Source organism: Medicago truncatula, chromosome 6 (assembly GCF_003473485.1).
Source record: "Medicago truncatula cultivar Jemalong A17 chromosome 6, MtrunA17r5.0-ANR, whole genome shotgun sequence".
Taxonomy (NCBI): domain Eukaryota; kingdom Viridiplantae; phylum Streptophyta; class Magnoliopsida; order Fabales; family Fabaceae; genus Medicago; species Medicago truncatula.
This window is the reverse complement of record NC_053047.1, coordinates 15,611,773-15,630,120: the sequence shown is the minus strand read 5'-3', so window position 1 is coordinate 15,630,120 and position 18,348 is coordinate 15,611,773. Positions and strand designations below refer to the sequence as shown.

The 18,348-nt window shown below is 32.3% G+C and overlaps 3 protein-coding genes and 2 pseudogenes across 5 annotated transcripts; 2 read left to right on the top strand and 3 right to left on the bottom strand.

The window, feature by feature from the left end:
* The first annotated feature begins 1,112 nt into the window (after positions 1 to 1,112).
* On the top strand, positions 1,113 to 5,216 carry LOC11442775 (DNA-directed RNA polymerases II and IV subunit 5A). Of its 2 annotated transcripts, none has more exons than XM_024785407.2 (4): positions 1,113 to 1,260; positions 2,947 to 3,377; positions 4,063 to 4,176; positions 4,848 to 5,216. In XM_024785407.2, the coding sequence occupies exons 2-4, from the start codon at positions 3,000 to 3,002 to the stop codon at positions 4,971 to 4,973; spliced, it is 618 nt and encodes a 205-aa protein (XP_024641175.1). In that variant the 5' UTR covers positions 1,113 to 1,260; positions 2,947 to 2,999; the 3' UTR covers positions 4,974 to 5,216. The 2 variants fall into 2 exon arrangements, with proteins under 2 accessions (XP_024641175.1, XP_003619118.1); XM_003619070.4 differs by having other exon boundaries at positions 1,119 to 1,260; positions 2,967 to 3,377.
* Positions 5,217 to 6,796: 1,580 nt separating this feature from the next.
* On the bottom strand, positions 6,797 to 7,972 carry LOC120576002 (NAD(P)H-quinone oxidoreductase subunit 1, chloroplastic-like; annotated as a pseudogene).
* Positions 7,973 to 8,145: 173 nt separating this feature from the next.
* LOC120580937 (NAD(P)H-quinone oxidoreductase subunit 1, chloroplastic) lies at positions 8,146 to 9,774 on the bottom strand. Its single transcript, XM_039835276.1, has one exon. It carries the CDS (start codon positions 9,736 to 9,738, stop codon positions 9,172 to 9,174), a length of 567 nt encoding a protein of 188 aa, XP_039691210.1. The 5' UTR covers positions 9,739 to 9,774; the 3' UTR covers positions 8,146 to 9,171.
* LOC120580936 (NAD(P)H-quinone oxidoreductase subunit H, chloroplastic-like) lies at positions 9,712 to 11,072 on the bottom strand (annotated as a pseudogene).
* Positions 11,073 to 13,307: 2,235 nt separating this feature from the next.
* Positions 13,308 to 17,892, top strand: LOC11437659 (uncharacterized). Of its 2 annotated transcripts, none has more exons than XM_024785486.2 (6): positions 13,308 to 14,604; positions 15,050 to 15,328; positions 15,399 to 15,447; positions 16,062 to 16,338; positions 16,612 to 16,690; positions 16,963 to 17,892. In XM_024785486.2, exons 1-6 carry the CDS (start codon positions 14,275 to 14,277, stop codon positions 17,137 to 17,139), a joined length of 1,191 nt encoding a protein of 396 aa, XP_024641254.2. In that variant the 5' UTR covers positions 13,308 to 14,274; the 3' UTR covers positions 17,140 to 17,892. The 2 variants fall into 2 exon arrangements, with proteins under 2 accessions (XP_024641254.2, XP_013452008.2); XM_013596554.3 differs by having other exon boundaries at positions 13,309 to 14,604; positions 16,074 to 16,338.
* The last annotated feature ends 456 nt before the right edge of the window (positions 17,893 to 18,348 follow it).

The window sequence follows — 18,348 nt, the reverse complement described above, 5'->3', positions numbered from 1 at the left end:
TTGGTTGACTGTCTTTTTTGTATATATTCAGGATACTTTGTTGTATTTTGCTTTGCTCTTCTTTGCACATCTTGTGCTAAAGAGTAGAGCCCTCCCTTTATGGTAATATATCTCATTTTTGTTTGTCAAAAACAAAAATTCAATGTTAGTATAATTTTTTTTTTTCAATAGTAATAATTTTTCAATTTCAATTAATGAAATTGGACTTAATTGATAAGAGAATGATGGATGATACGTAAATATACATGTGTAAGCGTTCGTTGAGATTTGAGATATGTTATGACTCTCTTCGCAACCCAACGGCATACACTTTAACTAACCTAGGTTGGTATAGTGGTATTGGCTTGAGACCTGAGAGTATACTCTTCTTTAAGGTCTTAAGGTTTGATTATCTTCAATGCTGATTTAAGTAAGTTTTTTTTTTTTTTTTTTTTTTTTTTGTCGTGACCGAGGTTCGAACCCCGGACTTTGCATATTTTATGCATTGTCTATATCAATTGAGTTAAGTTTGCGAAGACTGCTGATTTAAGTAAGCTAATTTAACTTTAAAAATAAACGACTTAATATTTTTAATTTTTATTGAAAAAAAGGATGAAGTATAACAAAGAAGTTATTTCATTGTAACAAATTAATCCTTACGTTTTTCCGTACCTTTTAGGTTTTGAAGTTATTTAATTGTAACAATGTTATCTTTTAAGTTTTATTCGTATCATTTAGGTCTTTTAAATTATTTAATCATAACAATTCGATGAATTTCAAATCTTAAAAATTTATGTTATTCTATGTTGAAAAGTTACACTTAAATAACTTAAACTAATACAACAATTACAAATAATTAACTTATTACAATTAAATTACTTAAAGAAGACGTATGTGGTATAAAAGTTGAAAAAAAACTTTTTTTTTAAGAAAAAGTCGAAAACAACTTAAAAAAACCAACTTATTATAACTAAATAACTTAAATGAAATTTAATAAAAACAAAAGAAGGTGAAATTACATATTTGATCTCTTAATTTATTTATGAGACCAAAATAGAACATTTATCAATTAAGGGGTCAAAATGAAACTCGTAAATAACATTTATCAATTAGTCAAAACTATAATATTTCAATTTAACGGTAGAACGTAAAAACCCTCAAACATAAACCCTCGCTTACAAAACCCCCTGCTGCCTCCAACAACATCTCACCACCAACTCTCCCGCCGCTCTCACACCTCCAACCATCTCCGTTCCGCCGTTTCCGTTTCCTCAAGCAACAGTAAGTTTTTCTCCACTGCAAATCTGTGACCTTGTTTTTTCTTCTCCACTGCAATTTTTCTCTCTCCACTTCGATTCAATTTAATTCATTTGTTCAATTTACTTTTTATCATTTACTTCACTGAAATTGAATTGATTTGATTTGTTGCTGTTGGTTATATTTTTGGGTCAAATAATCTAGCTGAGAGAATCACACACCTTAAGGTTATGTTTGGATGAAGGGTTTTGGAGTGGTGTGTATGACTTTTATCTTTTAAATTACGGATATCATAACATGTTTCTTAAAATCAAATAACGTGATTGAAGTATTATATGATGATTGGGAGATGTCAGCTCCCAAAATGGATGTCAGATGAGATTAATCTCTGTAGTTGCCTCGGTAGATGAAACCGTTTTTTATTATAGGTAAAAATAATCTTTTAATCCCCGCGGGGTGGATGTAAATATTTGATATATGTGGGACTAAAATAGTAGCTCAATGTATTAAAATTTCAAATTCTCCCTGATTGTACACTTCATTAGTCAAAATAATTGGGAAGTTGATGTGTGGCTTTAGCCACACATAGCCCTTGAATAAGTCCGTCCCTGAATCCCTGTTTGTATAATGCGTTTTGGTTTTAGTTCCAATAAGTTTATTTTGTTTGGCTTCAGTCTCTACAAATTCAAAATGTGTTGCTTTTAGTTCCTACCATAAGCTTACTGGGCCACATGGCGTTATTTTGTTGGGTTACGAATGATGGCAGGGACTAAAAGCAATATATTTTGAATTTTCAGGGTCGGAAACCAAACAAAAGAAGTTACAAAGACTAAAACCAAGAAGTGCTGTAGTTGCACCAAGAAGTACTGTTGTTGCAGGGATTAAAATCATATTTAAAACTATTTTAAAATATAGATTTAGTCTTCCAAAAACATCTTTCAAACTAAGTCTAAGGGTGTGTTTGGATTGAGGGTTTACGATGGAAAGAGAGAAGAGAGTTTACTTTTTTTAAATTACGGACAATATAAAATGTTATTTTAAAATAAATTAACTGTGATTGAACCATTATATGATCATTTATAATGTTATTTTAAAAAAAATTAAACATTTTATTGTGTCTGTAGTTTAAAAAGTAAACCCTCCATCCCTTTCCCTTCGAAACCCTCAATCAAACACACCCTAAGTGTGGAAAAGTGGGGAATCACGAGTTCAAACCCGCTCCACAACACATCAGATGTGTCCCTGCAGCTACCAACTGATTTCTGCCTATGAGACTATCAATTGAATTGTTTTTTGGGGTGAAATAGACTATCCTAGTGGAGAAAATAACACACCTTACTTACTGTTGATGCCTTGTATGAATTGCTGGAATCCCCGCAGTTGCCAAAATCCCTTATTCAAAGTCCCCATGTCGGTGTTGGTGACCATTGGATAGATTCGGACGATGCAGATTTCAAGCAGATTTTTTAATTTTTCAAAACTAAAATCCTGACCTTGAAATCTACACAGCTTGATCTCGATCCGATAGTCACCGATGTGGTGCTGTGTGAAATGGGGATTTTGACGACTGCAGAGAATCCTATACTTTTCTGTTGCAAAATGAATTGATTTTTGTGCTTATTGAATTGATTTCATGATCATCTTTGTATTTATATTACAACTTAAATTTTAGACACAAAATGATATATGTTATTGATTTATGCTTTCTAGTTTATTTTTGCACCCCGAAGATTTTTATTTAAGCTGTGCCACCGGACGCAACGATGGGGCTTTCGGAGGAAGAGGTAACAAAACTTTACAGAATCCGTAGAACAGTTTTTCAAATGTTAAGAGACAGAAACTACCGTGTCCTAGACTCCGAGGTAAACATGTCCAAACAAGAGCTCAAAGCAAAGTTCGGCGAAAACATGAACAGAAAAGACCTTACTATTCAAACAACTAATAAAGACGATCCTTCGGACAAAATCTATGTGTTCTTTCGTGATGATGCCAAACTCGGTGTCAGCACTATTAAAACTATCAAAGATTTAATTCTCACTGAGGGGGTCTATAGAGCTATCATTGTTGTTCAGAATGAACTCAAATCCAAAGCACGATCCGAGCTGAACCTTTTCTCTGAAGTTCGCATTGAAGCATTTCTGGTAATCATTTATCCCTTTCTTCTAACCCGTAAATTACTACCTAGCTAGATAGCTGTTAAAATAGGGTACTCAAGAGTTGTTGAGCTGGAAGCTAAATTGTTATCGAGCAATTTAGTCGTCTAAATTTATGAATTGACATTATAAGTATCGAGCAATATAGTCTTTTGAATTTATCAAATAGGAAAAGCATCCTTCAATTGAAACTTATAGTCAAATTAGTTCATGTCACAAAAATAATCATTCTTTGAAGAAGAGTGTAAATAATTTTTCAATTTAAAAGATAATTTTGCAATTTCGTAAAACCAGATAGTAAATTGTCAAGCCTTGCAATATTAAAGATCAAACTTGTGATTCATTTAACCTAAATTATAAGGTAACACTTCTCATGTAGTGGTTCTTACATTATTTAATATTAATCATGAAGATCCCTTGCAACGTTATATGAATGTATAGAAATTGACAGGAAACAGAGGTGTAAAATTGTGCTGTGACTAGTGAAAGACTTTTTTTGAATGGATAAACTACGAATAGGTGGATTACTAAAGATCCCGTGCGCGATTGCATAGTATAAGCAAATGTTTTGTTAGAATAGATGGACGATAGATAAACAAATATATAGAATATATTTCTTCATGTGTGTTGGTAGGTTGTCGTTAATGGTTTGATGTAACTGCTGGTGGTGTAGGAGGATGAACTTCTGGTGAACGTAATAGAGCATGTGCTGGTGCCGGAACATCAAGTGCTCACCAATGCTGAGAAGAAAGACTTGCTCTCGACATACACTGTCAAAGAAACTCAGGTCAGTGTTCTATACTTTTTTATTTTAAAGTTGTGTACATCTAATTTTCGTATTGACGAGAACTTCTTATATGTAGATGAGACCTTTTGATATGCTTGTTAGTTAAGATACTAATTCTGCATTGTAATGCCTTGATACCTGAATTGGAAACTAGCCTCTGTATAATAAGAAAATCTTTCCATTCAGAAATTCAGCTCACATTAAACTCATTGAAATTCTATTTACATGCATCTTGGATTGAACAATGCATGCAAGAACATGGCATAAAAATGACGGGCACAAAAAATTAATCAAAATGAAATGCTAAATTCTGCAATCCAATTGAATTAGAGCATTTGATGTTAGATGGAACACAACAGATAGAATAATTCAGCGTGTGTGATCTTTCTAAAACAACACAGCATTCTATTACAGTTGTTAACATCGGCATTAACAGAAAAGCTGATCCTTTTCTAGATTAAACTAACAATGTATCTACTATGTTTGGACATTATTCATTTAAGCATAGTGAAAGTTTAGCTTTGTAATTGTTAGTATTAACTTCTTCATTCTTTATCTTATAGATGTTTTAGTATTGTATGCATATATTGTCTCTTATTTGCATTTATAATACTCTACAACAAACTTCTGCTACGATTCATCATAACTAATATTTATGGGCTGCTTCACAGCTACCTAGAATGCTGGTGACGGATCCTGTTGCGAAATATTATGGACTGAAGCGTGGACAAGTTTGCCGGATAATCCGGCACAGTGAGACTGCAGGCATATATGTTACATACCGAATTGTTGTATAAGGATTTCTTTGAGTCCGTCTTTTGCAATATGTTACCTGCTAATATTTATAATTTGTTGTATAATGATTTCCTTGATCTCATCAGTCATAAGCTATACTACTTTTGCAACATGTAACCTACTAGAATTTAAGCAAAGCTTGCACATTGACTATATAGCCTTTATTTTTGTTTATTTCATTTGAAACGGTCAATGTTATGGTTAATGTTACAGCTAGTAATTGTTAGTACTGTGCTGGAAGTAAAGATTGAACCCTCAACTTCTTTTATTTTTGTCGTTATAATTAGGGTTGTTAAAAAAACCAAATTGTGGCCGACAGTTTACGAGTTGAACTAAAGCAGTTTGGTTCACTTCAGTTGTTTTTGGTGCAGTTTGGTTTAACAGTGTGGTTCTGTTTTTTGATTTTTTTTTATATTCAATTTAGTTTTTTTAACAATCCTAATTATCAGTTAATAATAGCAATTATGTAGAGCTTGGTTCTCAAAGAATCATGTTGGTTCAAGAAAGTATAGTTTGGTGTTTATGTTCCATTCGAATCCATAAAACCGGTTCACTGAACCTTTATATCAGTTAAGTTGGAACAAACCATTAATAGTTCGGTTTTATGGAATTGTTGTGATAATTCAGTTTGGTTCACTTCAAACCATAATGACTCTACAACATTACATATGTTGTTATGGTTGGTAATGTCAGCTATTTACATTGAACTTTGTTTCTTGACATTATAGATCTATAAATTCTTTTGCCAAGTTGATAACATCTTTTTTTATCTTCTTGGAGTTGTTTTTTTTTTTTTTTTACTCTTTGGTAATTAAAATTTATGGAGAGGAGATGGAGGTAATATGTTTAATCGTTTCTGTTCATTTTGGTGCTTGATAATGGTACACATAGGGAAAATACAAAAATACCTCCAACGGCAGTTAACTGCTGCCAGGGATCAACAAAAAACATGTACGAATAACATAGAATTGAAAAGAAAAAACATGTACGAATAACATAGAATTGAAAAGAAAAAAAAAAAATCTTGATTTATATTACTAATTCTATAAAGATTTTTTACTGGCGAGCTACAACAATTGCACCTATCAAAGCAACTAAAAGAATTATTGAAATTAGTTCAAATGAAAGAAAAAAATCGGTTGATAAATGAATTCCAATTTGTTGACTAGTACTTATCAAATCTTGCTCAATAATCTGATTTGGTCTTGTAGTCCAAATAATTCCGTACCATGAAGTATCTGAAATAATAGTTATTAGTGAAACAAAAATACTTGTACAAACTATCAAAGTAATTCCATCCCCAACAGTCCAAAGATTAAAATCTTGGTAATATTCGGAACTATTCATGAACATCACAGCAAATATGATTAAAATGTTAATAGCTCCCACGTAAATAAGTAGCTGTGATGCAGCTACAAAATGGGAGTTTGATAAAATATATAATAAGGATATACAAACAAGAACCAGTCCCAACGAAAAAGCAGAAAAAATAGGGTTGGTAAGTAATACTACTCCTAGACTTCCTAATATAATACCCGATCCCAGAAAGACTAAAAGAAAATCGTGTAGCGTTTCAGGCAAATCCATTATATGTAAAAAAAAAAGACAAAGAAATCGAAATTTCATGACCGTATTGATATGACCAGGAAAAAAAATTTATATACTTAAATTTTTTTTTTATTATATTTTGATAATATTTTATTTTGATTATTCTCTTATCTCTTATATATTCTATATAATCTATAATATATATAGATTATCATTATTTATAGAGTTATATATATAGTCTATTCTATACTATTCTGATTTTCTTTTTTATTTTATATTTATTTTATTAAGAATAAAAATAATTTTTAATTATAAAAAATTCTCTTTTTTTATTTTATTTGAATTGTTCGAATTGTATAATCATCAATTACTGACATTGGTAAACGGCCCAAAGCAATTTGATTATAGTTCAATTCGTGACGATCATAAGTTGAAAGTTCATATTCTTCAGTCATTGATAAACAATTTGTTGGGCAATACTCAATACAGTTACCACAAAAAATACAGATTCCGAAATCAATACTGTAATTTAGCAATCGTTTCTTTCGAATATCAGTTTCCAGTTTCCAATCAACAACGGGTAAATCTATAGGACATACACGAACACATACTTCACAAGCAATGCATTTATCAAATTCAAAATGGATTCGACCGCGGAAACGTTCCGATGTGATTAATTTTTCATAAGGATATTGAATAGTTACAGGTAAACGATTTGCGTGAGATAAGATAATAATGAAACTTTGACCAATGTACCTTGCAGCTCGGACTGTTTGTTGACCATAATTCATGAACCCAGTTACCATAAGGAACATATCGTAAATATCTATGAATATTTTTGTTTTATTTCTTTCTCTTATTTGAGACAAGTTATGAATATAGAAAATAAATCTTTTAGAGTGAAAACAATTGAGACGAAGTTGTTAATAATAGATTACCGAGAGAAATAGGTAAAAGAAATTTCCATCCAAGATTTAATAATTGATCCATTCTTAGCCTAGGCAAAGACCATCTTGTTATGATAGAAACGAATAAGAAAAAAATAAGTTTTAGCTAATGTAATAAAGAGATCAATTGTAGTTCCAAAAACTCCATATGTTTTATTGATTTCAAAAAACTCAGAAACGAATATGTACGGAATAAAGATATTTGAACCGCCCAAGTAAAGAACTGTTACAAATAATGAAGAAATTAAAAGGTTTAAATAGGAAGCAACGTAAAATAAACCAAATCGAATACCCGAATATTCTGTTTGATAACCCGCTACTAATTCTTCTTCTGCTTCTGGTAAATCAAAAGGTAATCTTTCACATTCTGCTAGTGAAGAAATTAGAAAAACAATGAAACCGATAGGTTGACGCCACAAATTCCACCCCCAAAAACCATATTTTGATTGCGCATCAACTATATCAACTGTACTTAAACTGTTAGATAATCCTAGTCGGTGATAACATTACCGTTCCCATCTCTATTACAGAACCGTACATGAGATTTTCACCTCATACGGCTCCTGGAAAGCCTTAAGTAAATCTAAGGACCGGGACGATTCTTTATCTCGTGATATATCCATATCCATAAGATATAGAAGATTTAAATCTATCAAACGGTTCTGAATTAGACCAATTCAATTATGTCTGTTCTAGAAATAACTAAATACGAAAGATAAATCCATTTTAATAAAACATACAAATACAATAAGGCACGTCTGAATTGATCTCATCCCTTAAAAATCGAAATTTGAATTTGTTGAGTAATAACTGAATTCTTCAATAAAATACTCTTTTAGAATTCTCCATAACCCTCGGCATTTTGAATTACGAAAAAGAATTACACATTCGTTTCTTAATTATCATGTGAATTTGATCTCCATGAATATGAATATGGATATAAGAAATCATAGCACAAAAAAGAGATCTGCTTTTCGTTTATGATTTCTTCTTCTTTTTTCGTTCCTATTCTTCTTTGTTTGTGCTATGAAAAAGGGACTTAAAAAATTTTAAAGGATTTTTTCGTTCCTGATAGTAATTTATTTAATCGGTGGATGGAAGCATACTCTGGATCGGAGTTATGGGGAGTACTGCTTGATTTTTTCTACCAACTTAAAGCCCCAATTAGTATTCTTTTTCTATTATGCGTAAATTGTCTTTTGGATAATTTACAAAATCTGTGTTACTAATCCTTTGTGTATCTTGGTGTTTCTAACCATCCACTCTTTTTTTTATTAACCCCTTATTTTAACATCTAGGATCATACAAATGATAACTAAAACTCAATAAGGTTGGTCTTTTGAGCCCGCTTCAAAATAGGATGAAAAATATTCTCCAATCTTGGGTTAAATGTCCTCTTCTCTTTATAATTTATTTTATTTGACTTCATTCTTATACATAGAAAATGAGACTCAATATTTTTACTGCCATTTAAAATCATCATACTATCTGTTAACTATAGGTAATAGAGTATTCTGAAATTTTATTCAATATAAGCTATTTTTTTTCACTCATATAACTATCTAATTTAGTTCTTCAATCCGAATTGTGAAAAATCAAATTAAGATAATGAAGGTTTCTATTTAATTTATTCGACTCCTTTCCTATTATATATAGTACTATAAAGAGAGGAGCATAGCAATAGCATCGAATAGCTTTTTTGGTTTCAACGAATCACACGTAGAGATATTGATAAGACACATAGAGTTAATGGTATTTCATAACTAATCGATTGAGCAGCAGCTCGTAGACCACCCAAAAAGGAATATTTATTATTTGACCCATATCCTGACATAAGAAGTCCAATGGGAGCAATACTCGAAATAGCAATCCATAAAAAAACACCGATATTGAAATCAGATAAAACAAAGTTATAGCCAAAGGGAATTACTGAATAACTTATTAGAATTGATATTACTGATATGGATGGTCCGATACTGAATAAACGAATATCTCCCCTAGATGGAATAAGATTCTCTTTGAATAGTAGTTTTGTTCCGTCTGCTAGAGCTTGAAGAATTCCAAAAGGACTAGCGTATTCGGGTCCAATACGCTGTTGTATCCCTGCAGATATTTCTCTTTCTAACCATACAATTGCTAGTACACTTATTGTGATTCCCAATACAAGAATCAAAATAGGTACAAGTATCCATAGAATTCCATAGACCTCTTTGAAAGATTCCAATCCGGAAAAATAATTTATATCTTGGACTTCCGTTGTATCAATTATCATTTCAACGATCAACTTCTCCCATAATGATATCTATGCTACCTAGTATTGTCATAATATCAGCCAATTTCATTCTTTTAACTAATTGAGGAAGAATTTGCAAATTGATAAAACCAGGTGGACGAATTTTCCATCTCCAAGGAAAACCATTCTGATCTCCTAGTAGAAAAATTCCTAATTCCCCCTTGGGGGCCTCAACTCTCACATAAAGTTCTTGTTTGGGCAATTCAAAAGTCGAAGACGATTTTTTACCAATGAATCGATATTCAAAATCATTCCATTCTGGCTCCTTTTCTCTATCAAAGGAGCGAATTTCTAAATTTTCATATGGCCCACCTGGAATTCCTTCCAAAGCCTGTTGAATAATTTTAATGGATTCCATCATTTCACCAATTCGAACTAAATAACGAGCTAATGAATCTCCTTCTTTTTGCCATTGAACTTCCCAATCAAATTCCTCGTAACACTCATAATTATCGACTTTACGTAGATCCCATTGTATTCCGGAAGCCCGAAGCATCGGTCCTGATAACCCCAATTTATAACTTCCTCTCTACCAACAACACCTACGGCTTCAACTCGTTCTAAAAAAATGGGATTTCGCGTAATCAGTTTTTGATATTCAATAACCCTTGTTAAAAAATAATTGCAAAAATCAAAACATTTATCTATCCAACCATAAGGTAGATCAGCCGCTACTCCTCCAATACGAAAATAATTATGCATCATTCTCATACCTGTCGCAGCTTCAAATAGATCATATATTAATTCTCTTTCTCTAAAAATATAGAAAAAGGGGGTTTGTGCACCAATATCTGCCATAAAAGGTCCCAGCCATAGTAGATGAGAAGCTATGCGACTTAATTCCAACATAATTACTCGTATATAGCTGGCTCTTTTAGGTACTTGAATATTTCCCAATTGTTCCGGTCCATTTACGGTTATTGCTTCTGTGAACATAGTAGCTAAATAATCCCAACGTGTTACATAAGGCAGATATTGTATAATTGTTCGATTTTCCGCAATTTTTTCCATACCTCTGTGTAAATAACCCAATATTGGTTCACAATCAATAACATCTTCACCATCCAGATTAACAATAAGTCTAAGAACACCATGCATTGATGGGTGTTGAGGCCCCATATTGACTATCATGAGGTCTTTTCTTGTAGCTGGCACATTCATAGGTTTTTCCTCGATTCATTCTTCCATGAATCGTTAAAAAAAAAGTTCATCAAAATTCAGGATCTAATAAATCGAATAATTGAAAATGATTCTTGAAATTAACGAATTTGTGAATCCCGAATACCCAACTGATTTATTAATTTTTTATAACGTATTTTATTTTTCTTTGACAAATAAGACAGTAGTCGTTGCCGTTTTCCTATAATTATATGTAAACCCCTTTGAGATAAATAGTCTTTTGGGTGTAATTCCAAATGTGAAGTAAGTCTTAGTATCTTATTATGGAAATTGAATACTTGAAATTCAACTGATTCGGGATTTTCTTCTTTTTTTTTTTTTTGTGAAATAACAGGTATAAATGAATTTTTTATCATAAAATGAAAGCTTTTCTCTCCCCCTCGTTTTTGGTAGATATTTTTATTGATCAGTAATAGTAATGACACTAATTTTTAATTTTGTATATAAAATTATCTTAATTTTTTTTTTCAAATCAATTATATTATTATATTATTAAGGAATGTAATTCAAATAGATAAAAAAATAAATACTATATTTATTAATTGAATAAATAAAAAATTCTATTGTCTTGTCTATTTCAAAAAAAAATAAGACCATCGCATTTCTTTTTTTTATTTAAATTTATTTATATAAAAATATAAATAAATATATATATATAAATTTATATTTATATATATATTTATTCACATATCAGATATGTTACAAAAAATATTATGATAATGATAATATAGAAGATAAATGTAGATTCTAAATTAATCTTTCAATCGAGGATACATATGTATCCTTAATATACTGAAATGGCTTCTTTTATGGGTATTAAACCAATAGCGGTTTATACAAGCTAAATCTTCTAATCGATAATTTGGCCAAAGAAATAATTTAAAATTCATTAGTTTTTTTGTTTCGCTATCAAGATCTTTATTTTTAGTCAAAACTTGAGAAACATTTTTTATTTGATTCTCATTGTCATTTATTGTTTTTCTATGCACAGTATTTCTATTCCTAGGATTGAAACAAGTTAGAATTCTCAATTCTCTACGGCGTCAGTTAACTCTTTTTCGGGTCTACCGATAAAGGTTAAACACAATTTAAAACTCCCATGCACAACTTGCGAGATTTCAAATTTAAAAATGGATGAAGATGTCAACCCAATAATATTTCTTTCCAGTAACTATACTCTTGTTACCCTTGAGCATCTTGGATGTCTGTCATGTCACCTTAGCTTCGAAGGAGGTGGCTAAAAGGGATGATCGACCACCAACGTTGGATGAAAACATGAATTGCTTCTAAAATTGTTATTTATGAAATATATGTCAACTCCTAAATCTAAATTCGGACCCATTCTCAAGTTTCAACCTTACTCCCGCCCACCTCAATATATCAAAAAGGACATCTCTAACAAAGTTATGTATGTACTTAAAGTCAAGAAGCTCCTTACAACGAATGACATGCTCCCAAAAAATATCCAAATACAGTACGCCTTACAAAAAACATGGCTCCGTGACACCTTCAAACCCAACATACAATATTTAATAATAAAATTAACAAATAGTCAACAAATAAAATTGAAGGGATCAGATATTTCTTGATTTGTTTTGCTATATCTTTCCTTTAATTGTGTATTTTTCACTCAAGTCTCAATTTATTTTCTCACATATGCCCTTCTTTTCAATTTTAAAATACTCATTTATTTCTCTTGCGTCCATCATCACTTATGGTATTTTTTGGCCATTGGTTTTTTATATAGCATGATTTTCTCAATTTTTGTATAGTTATAAGTGTTTAATCTCGGTCCACTTCTTTACGGTGTATGCAAACCGATGTATAATAAAATTAAATTGAATGATAAATACATTTCAACAAATTTATCCGAAAAACTTGTGTCATTTAAAAAGAACATTAGCATTGTTGCAAATAAAATTTGTACAAAATCCACCATTAATGAAAAGATATAGCAAGACAGATCAAGAAATATTTGACCAATTTAATTGTTCTATGGATTGTTTTAAGCCTTTGAATTAAACAAATTGAATGGATGAAATTTGATGTCGTATTTAATTTGACACCTTAGTGTTATTTGATCCTAACCCATATATAAGACTTTAACGCACTTTTAGTCACCTATAGCGATTTCGAACCCTATTAAAAAAAAACCAACCCCCTAACTTTACCACTTTTGGCAATGTGGTAAATTTTTGAATTAAAAGAAAATTAAAAGTCAACAAATCATTTACGAAATTAAATAAATGAAAAAGAAATGAAAAAAAAATGTAAAAATTGAGAAAATTCATCAATTCACCATCATATTGACATATTCATCCCCTTCAACTTCATATTCACCGGTTATTATCTAAAATAAAAGAGTTATTATTGGTATAGACCCTTTTTCCATACCTCCCATATACACACCCCTTTGTGGCATTTATTTATTATTAAAAAAATTGAGTGCACTCTATACCCATATGCAGTGAGACATTATCTCTTATCTTCTTTCTCAAAATTTCAAACCCATCTCTTTTCATGTGCATTATTAGCGGCGCCCTACAGATTTCTCCTTCCAATTGTCTATGCCTCGCCACCCATCGTCGCCATTTTGGGTTGTTGTTCATAAAACCATAACTCACTGCAATTCTTTTTTCAAGTACCCAGATTGTTCAACACACATCTATGTGATAGAGTTTTTGTTCAAGAACCCATATTGTTTCTAGCCCTGGATAATTTTTTTACATGCTGCTTCAATTAATTTTCTCTGGCTTTATGGGTTTCTTTGCCAACCCTAATTATTTTAAGTTCAATTTATTGTCTAAATTGATGGAGGCAGTTTGGAGGAGTTGTGATTGGGGATAAGTATGTATCAGCACTCAAAATAAAAAGACCCATTAACACTAACACATCTACCTCCTCCCTCCCCAACAAATCAAAACACACCAACTAGAAACCCATCAAATCAACACAACCCAGAAATCACAACGCAATTACCTCTTGCACTATGCGTGTTCATATTCGTCCTTTTTCACCCAAATCGAAAACCAATTTTTTATTCTCAATTTAACACAACCCATAAAAGCACAACACCACCCTTTATATCAATTGATTTCATTTATCGCTCATTAACGGACTTATACACGTGACATCTGAGGTGCCACGTGGGTGTTGACTGGTCAAAATTGGCCACTACCAAAAGGGGTAAAGTTAGGGTAGGGGTTGGATTGTTGTTTTTTTTATAGGGGCAAAATCGTTATTTTAACAAAGTTAGGAGACAGTGTTTTTTTTTTGGTTACCAAAAAAAAAAAAAGAGGTGTGTCCTTCATCGCTCCCTTCTACACCAAGGTTGAAATGGCGACGTTTCACGGACACAAGCAGAGTTACGTGACGGAGTTTCGAAACTACGAAGACGGCGCTTGGTACACTGTCACTGTTACGCTGCAAGAAAAGGAAACACTCCGAGTTGGTTACGAAGAATTCACAGATGGAGACGATAATTTGTTCGAACAGTCGTCTTTTGATTCGTTGGAAAAGCTTCATGAGTTTGAGAAACGATTCCGGCCTCTTTCCATTCAAGCTCAGGATCACGAGTGTCATAAGCTCGTTCACGGTGTTAGGGTTTGCGCCTCGCTGCATTTCAACTCTGATGATCTTCGATTCTATGATGCTGTTGTTGATAGGGTTCGTTCCATATCAAAGCTGTTTTGAGATTTTTTAGGGCTTTGAACGCTGTTTTATTGATACAATATAAAGATATTTTATGTATTAAGTTTATTGTTAAACTTAACTTTAGATATTTTATGTATTCATGTTCATTCATGCATCGATGCATTCCTTGTTAAGCCTTTAATTTGGATGCTATAATCTGCTATGGACAATATTAATTGTTAATTAAAAAATTAAAGGTAGATATTGTAGGTACATCATAACAAATCACGAGTTTGTTGCAATAACAACCTTTGATTTTCTCACTTTACACTTCACTCGCTTTAGAGGATCCTTGCTCATTTGTGATAACCGTTGTAGAAGCTGCATTTAGGATCAGGGATTGAAGTTTTAGATATGAGTTGGTTCTTTTTTAGTAAATTATACTTTGCATCGTGTTTGATTGTAATTTTTTTTATAGGTGGAAGAACACAATCATTCTCGGACAAAAGACGCAGAGTGCTTGTGTACCTTTATCCTGTCCTGGTTACAAGGGCCAAATGAGGGGAAGTTGTCTGCAGCAGGAATTGGTGACATTTGCATTGTGCAGCCGATAAGCGAGCCCGTTCCAGCTGTGGCTTCGTTCTTGGAGATTACAAGGAGGAGAATAGAATCGAAATCTGGACAAGAATTGGTGGCAGACTGCCACACAGGAACAAAAACTAAGACCAAAATGGGATTTTTTGAAAGAATGGAAAAGGTGAGCAGTATTAATAGTATAAGATTTTTGGATGTTTTTTGTGTGTTTGACATCATATATTCCTCTTCAGGGAAAACAACGCGCCAAACGATCTGTGTTGGGTTCCTCTTCTCCTGAAGGTTTGTTTCTATCATTCTATGTATTAGTAGAGCTTAATTCTAAAATTTGATTCAATTCATAGAGTTTTTCTTCAGAAATATTTTATGCTTTTATGATATTTATTTAAGTTTTATGGTTCTCTTCATATGATTTCCTTCGTGACTCTGATAGGACCTTGGTAGCCATGGTTGTTAAAATGATTTACTTGTAGAATCATGTGAGATGCTAATGGACTGCCAAATTAGTAGGATTGCATTCAAATGTAACTTGACAGATACTGTAAAGGCGATAACAATCTGTATTTTATTTTAAGAGATATTTCACATAAATATCGGTTCAAAACTATTACGTGTTTTATAGATACGATCCTTTGGGTAGAACCTGCAAATTTTGGAACCTGACTTCTCACCTGACTTGCAAGTTCATTTAAACAGATTCAGACCTTGTTTGCACTCCAGCATGCTCTACACTTGTTTATCATATTCATAAAGTTTGGCTTTCATTCAGTGTGCAATTGTTTATATTTTTAGAATAATGTTCTATAATATAAATCTTCAAAAGAATTGTGTGTATATTTTACGATAATGTTCTATAAAATAATCTTTTTCCACGGTTTCTCATTTTTTTGATTTAGTCTGCGTTGTAGAAAGCATGGAAGATAAAGAGTTGGAAGGAAAAAGAAATGTGTGTATGATATTGATCGGGAATGTCGATAAAGAATTATGCCCATCAACAGCTGTGGAGTTCTTATACAAACATACCCAAGTCTCAGCAAGTATCTTCATTTTTCCAAGTTTATCGTTCGAGATATATACTAGGGGTGCCATTATGACGCATACTGAACAAGATTTCCAAAAGCTTTGTGACTTTTTGACAGATCAAAACTACATCATCACATCTTTGACTGGCAGGTAGTATAGGTTTTAAACATCGATATATGTGTTATGAATTTTACCGAATAGCATACTTTGGTTTGACCGTGAAAGTGAATGCTTGATTCGTCGACTTAAGTGATTATTTTAACAAGGATTCCAGGTTGTTTTCGTGGTTATTATTTTTGTAATTTAACCCACAATACTTTGAAAAAACTTATGAATCTGCACGCCTTGGCGAGAGAATTCTGCATATCTTATCTATGATTGTTTTTATTTGCCATTTCAAACCTCTTTACCGTCTTTTTTCAGGCCATGGGTGGTAATTGAAAAACAAGTGGGTCTCAAAAATGTCAAAGCATCAATAGGAACATTATTTCCTAAATCTGAGGTAAGTTTATACACATTTTTCTTTCCTCCTCTTTTCCAACGAAGAACTTAATGGCAGGATAGTAGAGCATGGCCGTGTGTCAAGACTATAGGATCGTCACAGTAATAAATTTTGCGCGAGCACCTGGTCCATTGATTAGAATGCATTCCTTTAAACATGTAATCCGTATTATTATAACCTTAATTTCAGCCAAGGACTGCAGAGTTGTTAAGGTGCATGCATAAATTCTTTGCATAAATTTTATATTACAGCAAAACATTTTGTTTGTTCAGAATGCAACACAGGAAGGAAAGAATAAAACAAGCAACACTTTGAGGATTGTAAATTCAGGAACTCAAGAATTCAAGATAGCGAGTGATAAGAGGGATTTGTTTACAGAATTTGCAGATCATCAAGTGCGACTGCACAAGAAGCTTGCATTTCTGGAGGGAAGTGTATCTGAAATCTGAAACTAGTTCTTTCAATGAGTTTGTTTAATAGTTATAGACTAGTAAAGAACAGTGGCAGATCTTGAGTTAATTTGTTGAGGATGCCATACTTTGGAATATATATTAACTGGTTTCAAGTATTATCAATAATTAATAGCTGGACAAGTGGTATAAAATGTTTTAAAGGAGCAAGATGAAGTCGGTTTGAATCCCCTCGAAACGTTTTTTTTTTTTTTTTAAATACAATATGCAACAATAGAAGATTAAACAAGTAAAAAAAAGATGACAAAAGTGTAATCCGTATTATTATAACCTTAATTTCAGCCAAGGACTGCAGAGTTGTTAAGGTGCATGCATAAATTCTTTGCATAAATTTTATATTACAGCAAAACATTTTGTTTGTTCAGAATGCAACACAGGAAGGAAAGAATAAAACAAGCAACACTTTGAGGATTGTAAATTCAGGAACTCAAGAATTCAAGATAGCGAGTGATAAGAGGGATTTGTTTACAGAATTTGCAGATCATCAAGTGCGACTGCACAAGAAGCTTGCATTTCTGGAGGGAAGTGTATCTGAAATCTGAAACTAGTTCTTTCAATGAGTTTGTTTAATAGTTATAGACTAGTAAAGAACAGTGGCAGATCTTGAGTTAATTTGTTGAGGATGCCATACTTTGGAATATATATTAACTGGTTTCAAGTATTATCAATAATTAATAGCTGGACAAGTGGTATAAAATGTTTTAAAGGAGCAAGATGAAGTCGGTTTGAATCCCCTCGAAACGTTTTTTTTTTTTTTAAATACAATATGCAACAATAGAAGATTAAACAAGTAAAAAAAAGATGACAAAAGTGTTGAACCAGTGACCTTGAGCAAATTCACGGAACTCCTTGTCCATTGCAGCAGCTCAATTTATATTGATGTTATACTCCTAATATAGTATATCAGGAAACTTTGGGGGATACCATGGCACCTGCCTGCCCCCAAAGAGATCCGCCCCTGGTAAAGAAGTAGATTCTAATTTACCTTTGATAAGAATCCATGTATTCACTTTCAATCATAACCATTGTTTTTAATCTTAAGTGGCGGCGTCGGTTGCGGACGTGGAGGGAAAGAGTTATTAGAGGAGTGTTGGACATTACCTCATGATGTTTTTTGACAGACTAATTGTTCAGATTAGTGGTTGTGGTTTCCTGACCCTTCAGGGGGTTATTCGGTTCGAGGTTTGT

What these genes read in the sequence shown, in the direction of transcription:
- LOC120580937 (XM_039835276.1), bottom strand. Translation starts at nt 9,738, where the DNA reads ATGATAATTGATACAACGGAAGTCCAAGATATAAATTATTTTTCCGGA.
- LOC11442775 (XM_024785407.2), top strand. Translation starts at nt 3,000, where the DNA reads ATGGGGCTTTCGGAGGAAGAGGTAACAAAACTTTACAGAATCCGTAGA. An exon ending in TTCGCATTGAAGCATTTCTG is followed by an intron (nt 3,378 to 4,062) that starts GTAATCATTTAT and finishes CTGGTGGTGTAG; the next exon opens with GAGGATGAACTTCTGGTGAA. An exon ending in ACACTGTCAAAGAAACTCAG is followed by an intron (nt 4,177 to 4,847) that starts GTCAGTGTTCTA and finishes GCTGCTTCACAG; the next exon opens with CTACCTAGAATGCTGGTGAC.
- LOC11437659 (XM_024785486.2), top strand. Translation starts at nt 14,275, where the DNA reads ATGGCGACGTTTCACGGACACAAGCAGAGTTACGTGACGGAGTTTCGA. An exon ending in TTTTTGAAAGAATGGAAAAG is followed by an intron (nt 15,329 to 15,398) that starts GTGAGCAGTATT and finishes ATTCCTCTTCAG; the next exon opens with GGAAAACAACGCGCCAAACG. An exon ending in CATTATTTCCTAAATCTGAG is followed by an intron (nt 16,691 to 16,962) that starts GTAAGTTTATAC and finishes TTGTTTGTTCAG; the next exon opens with AATGCAACACAGGAAGGAAA.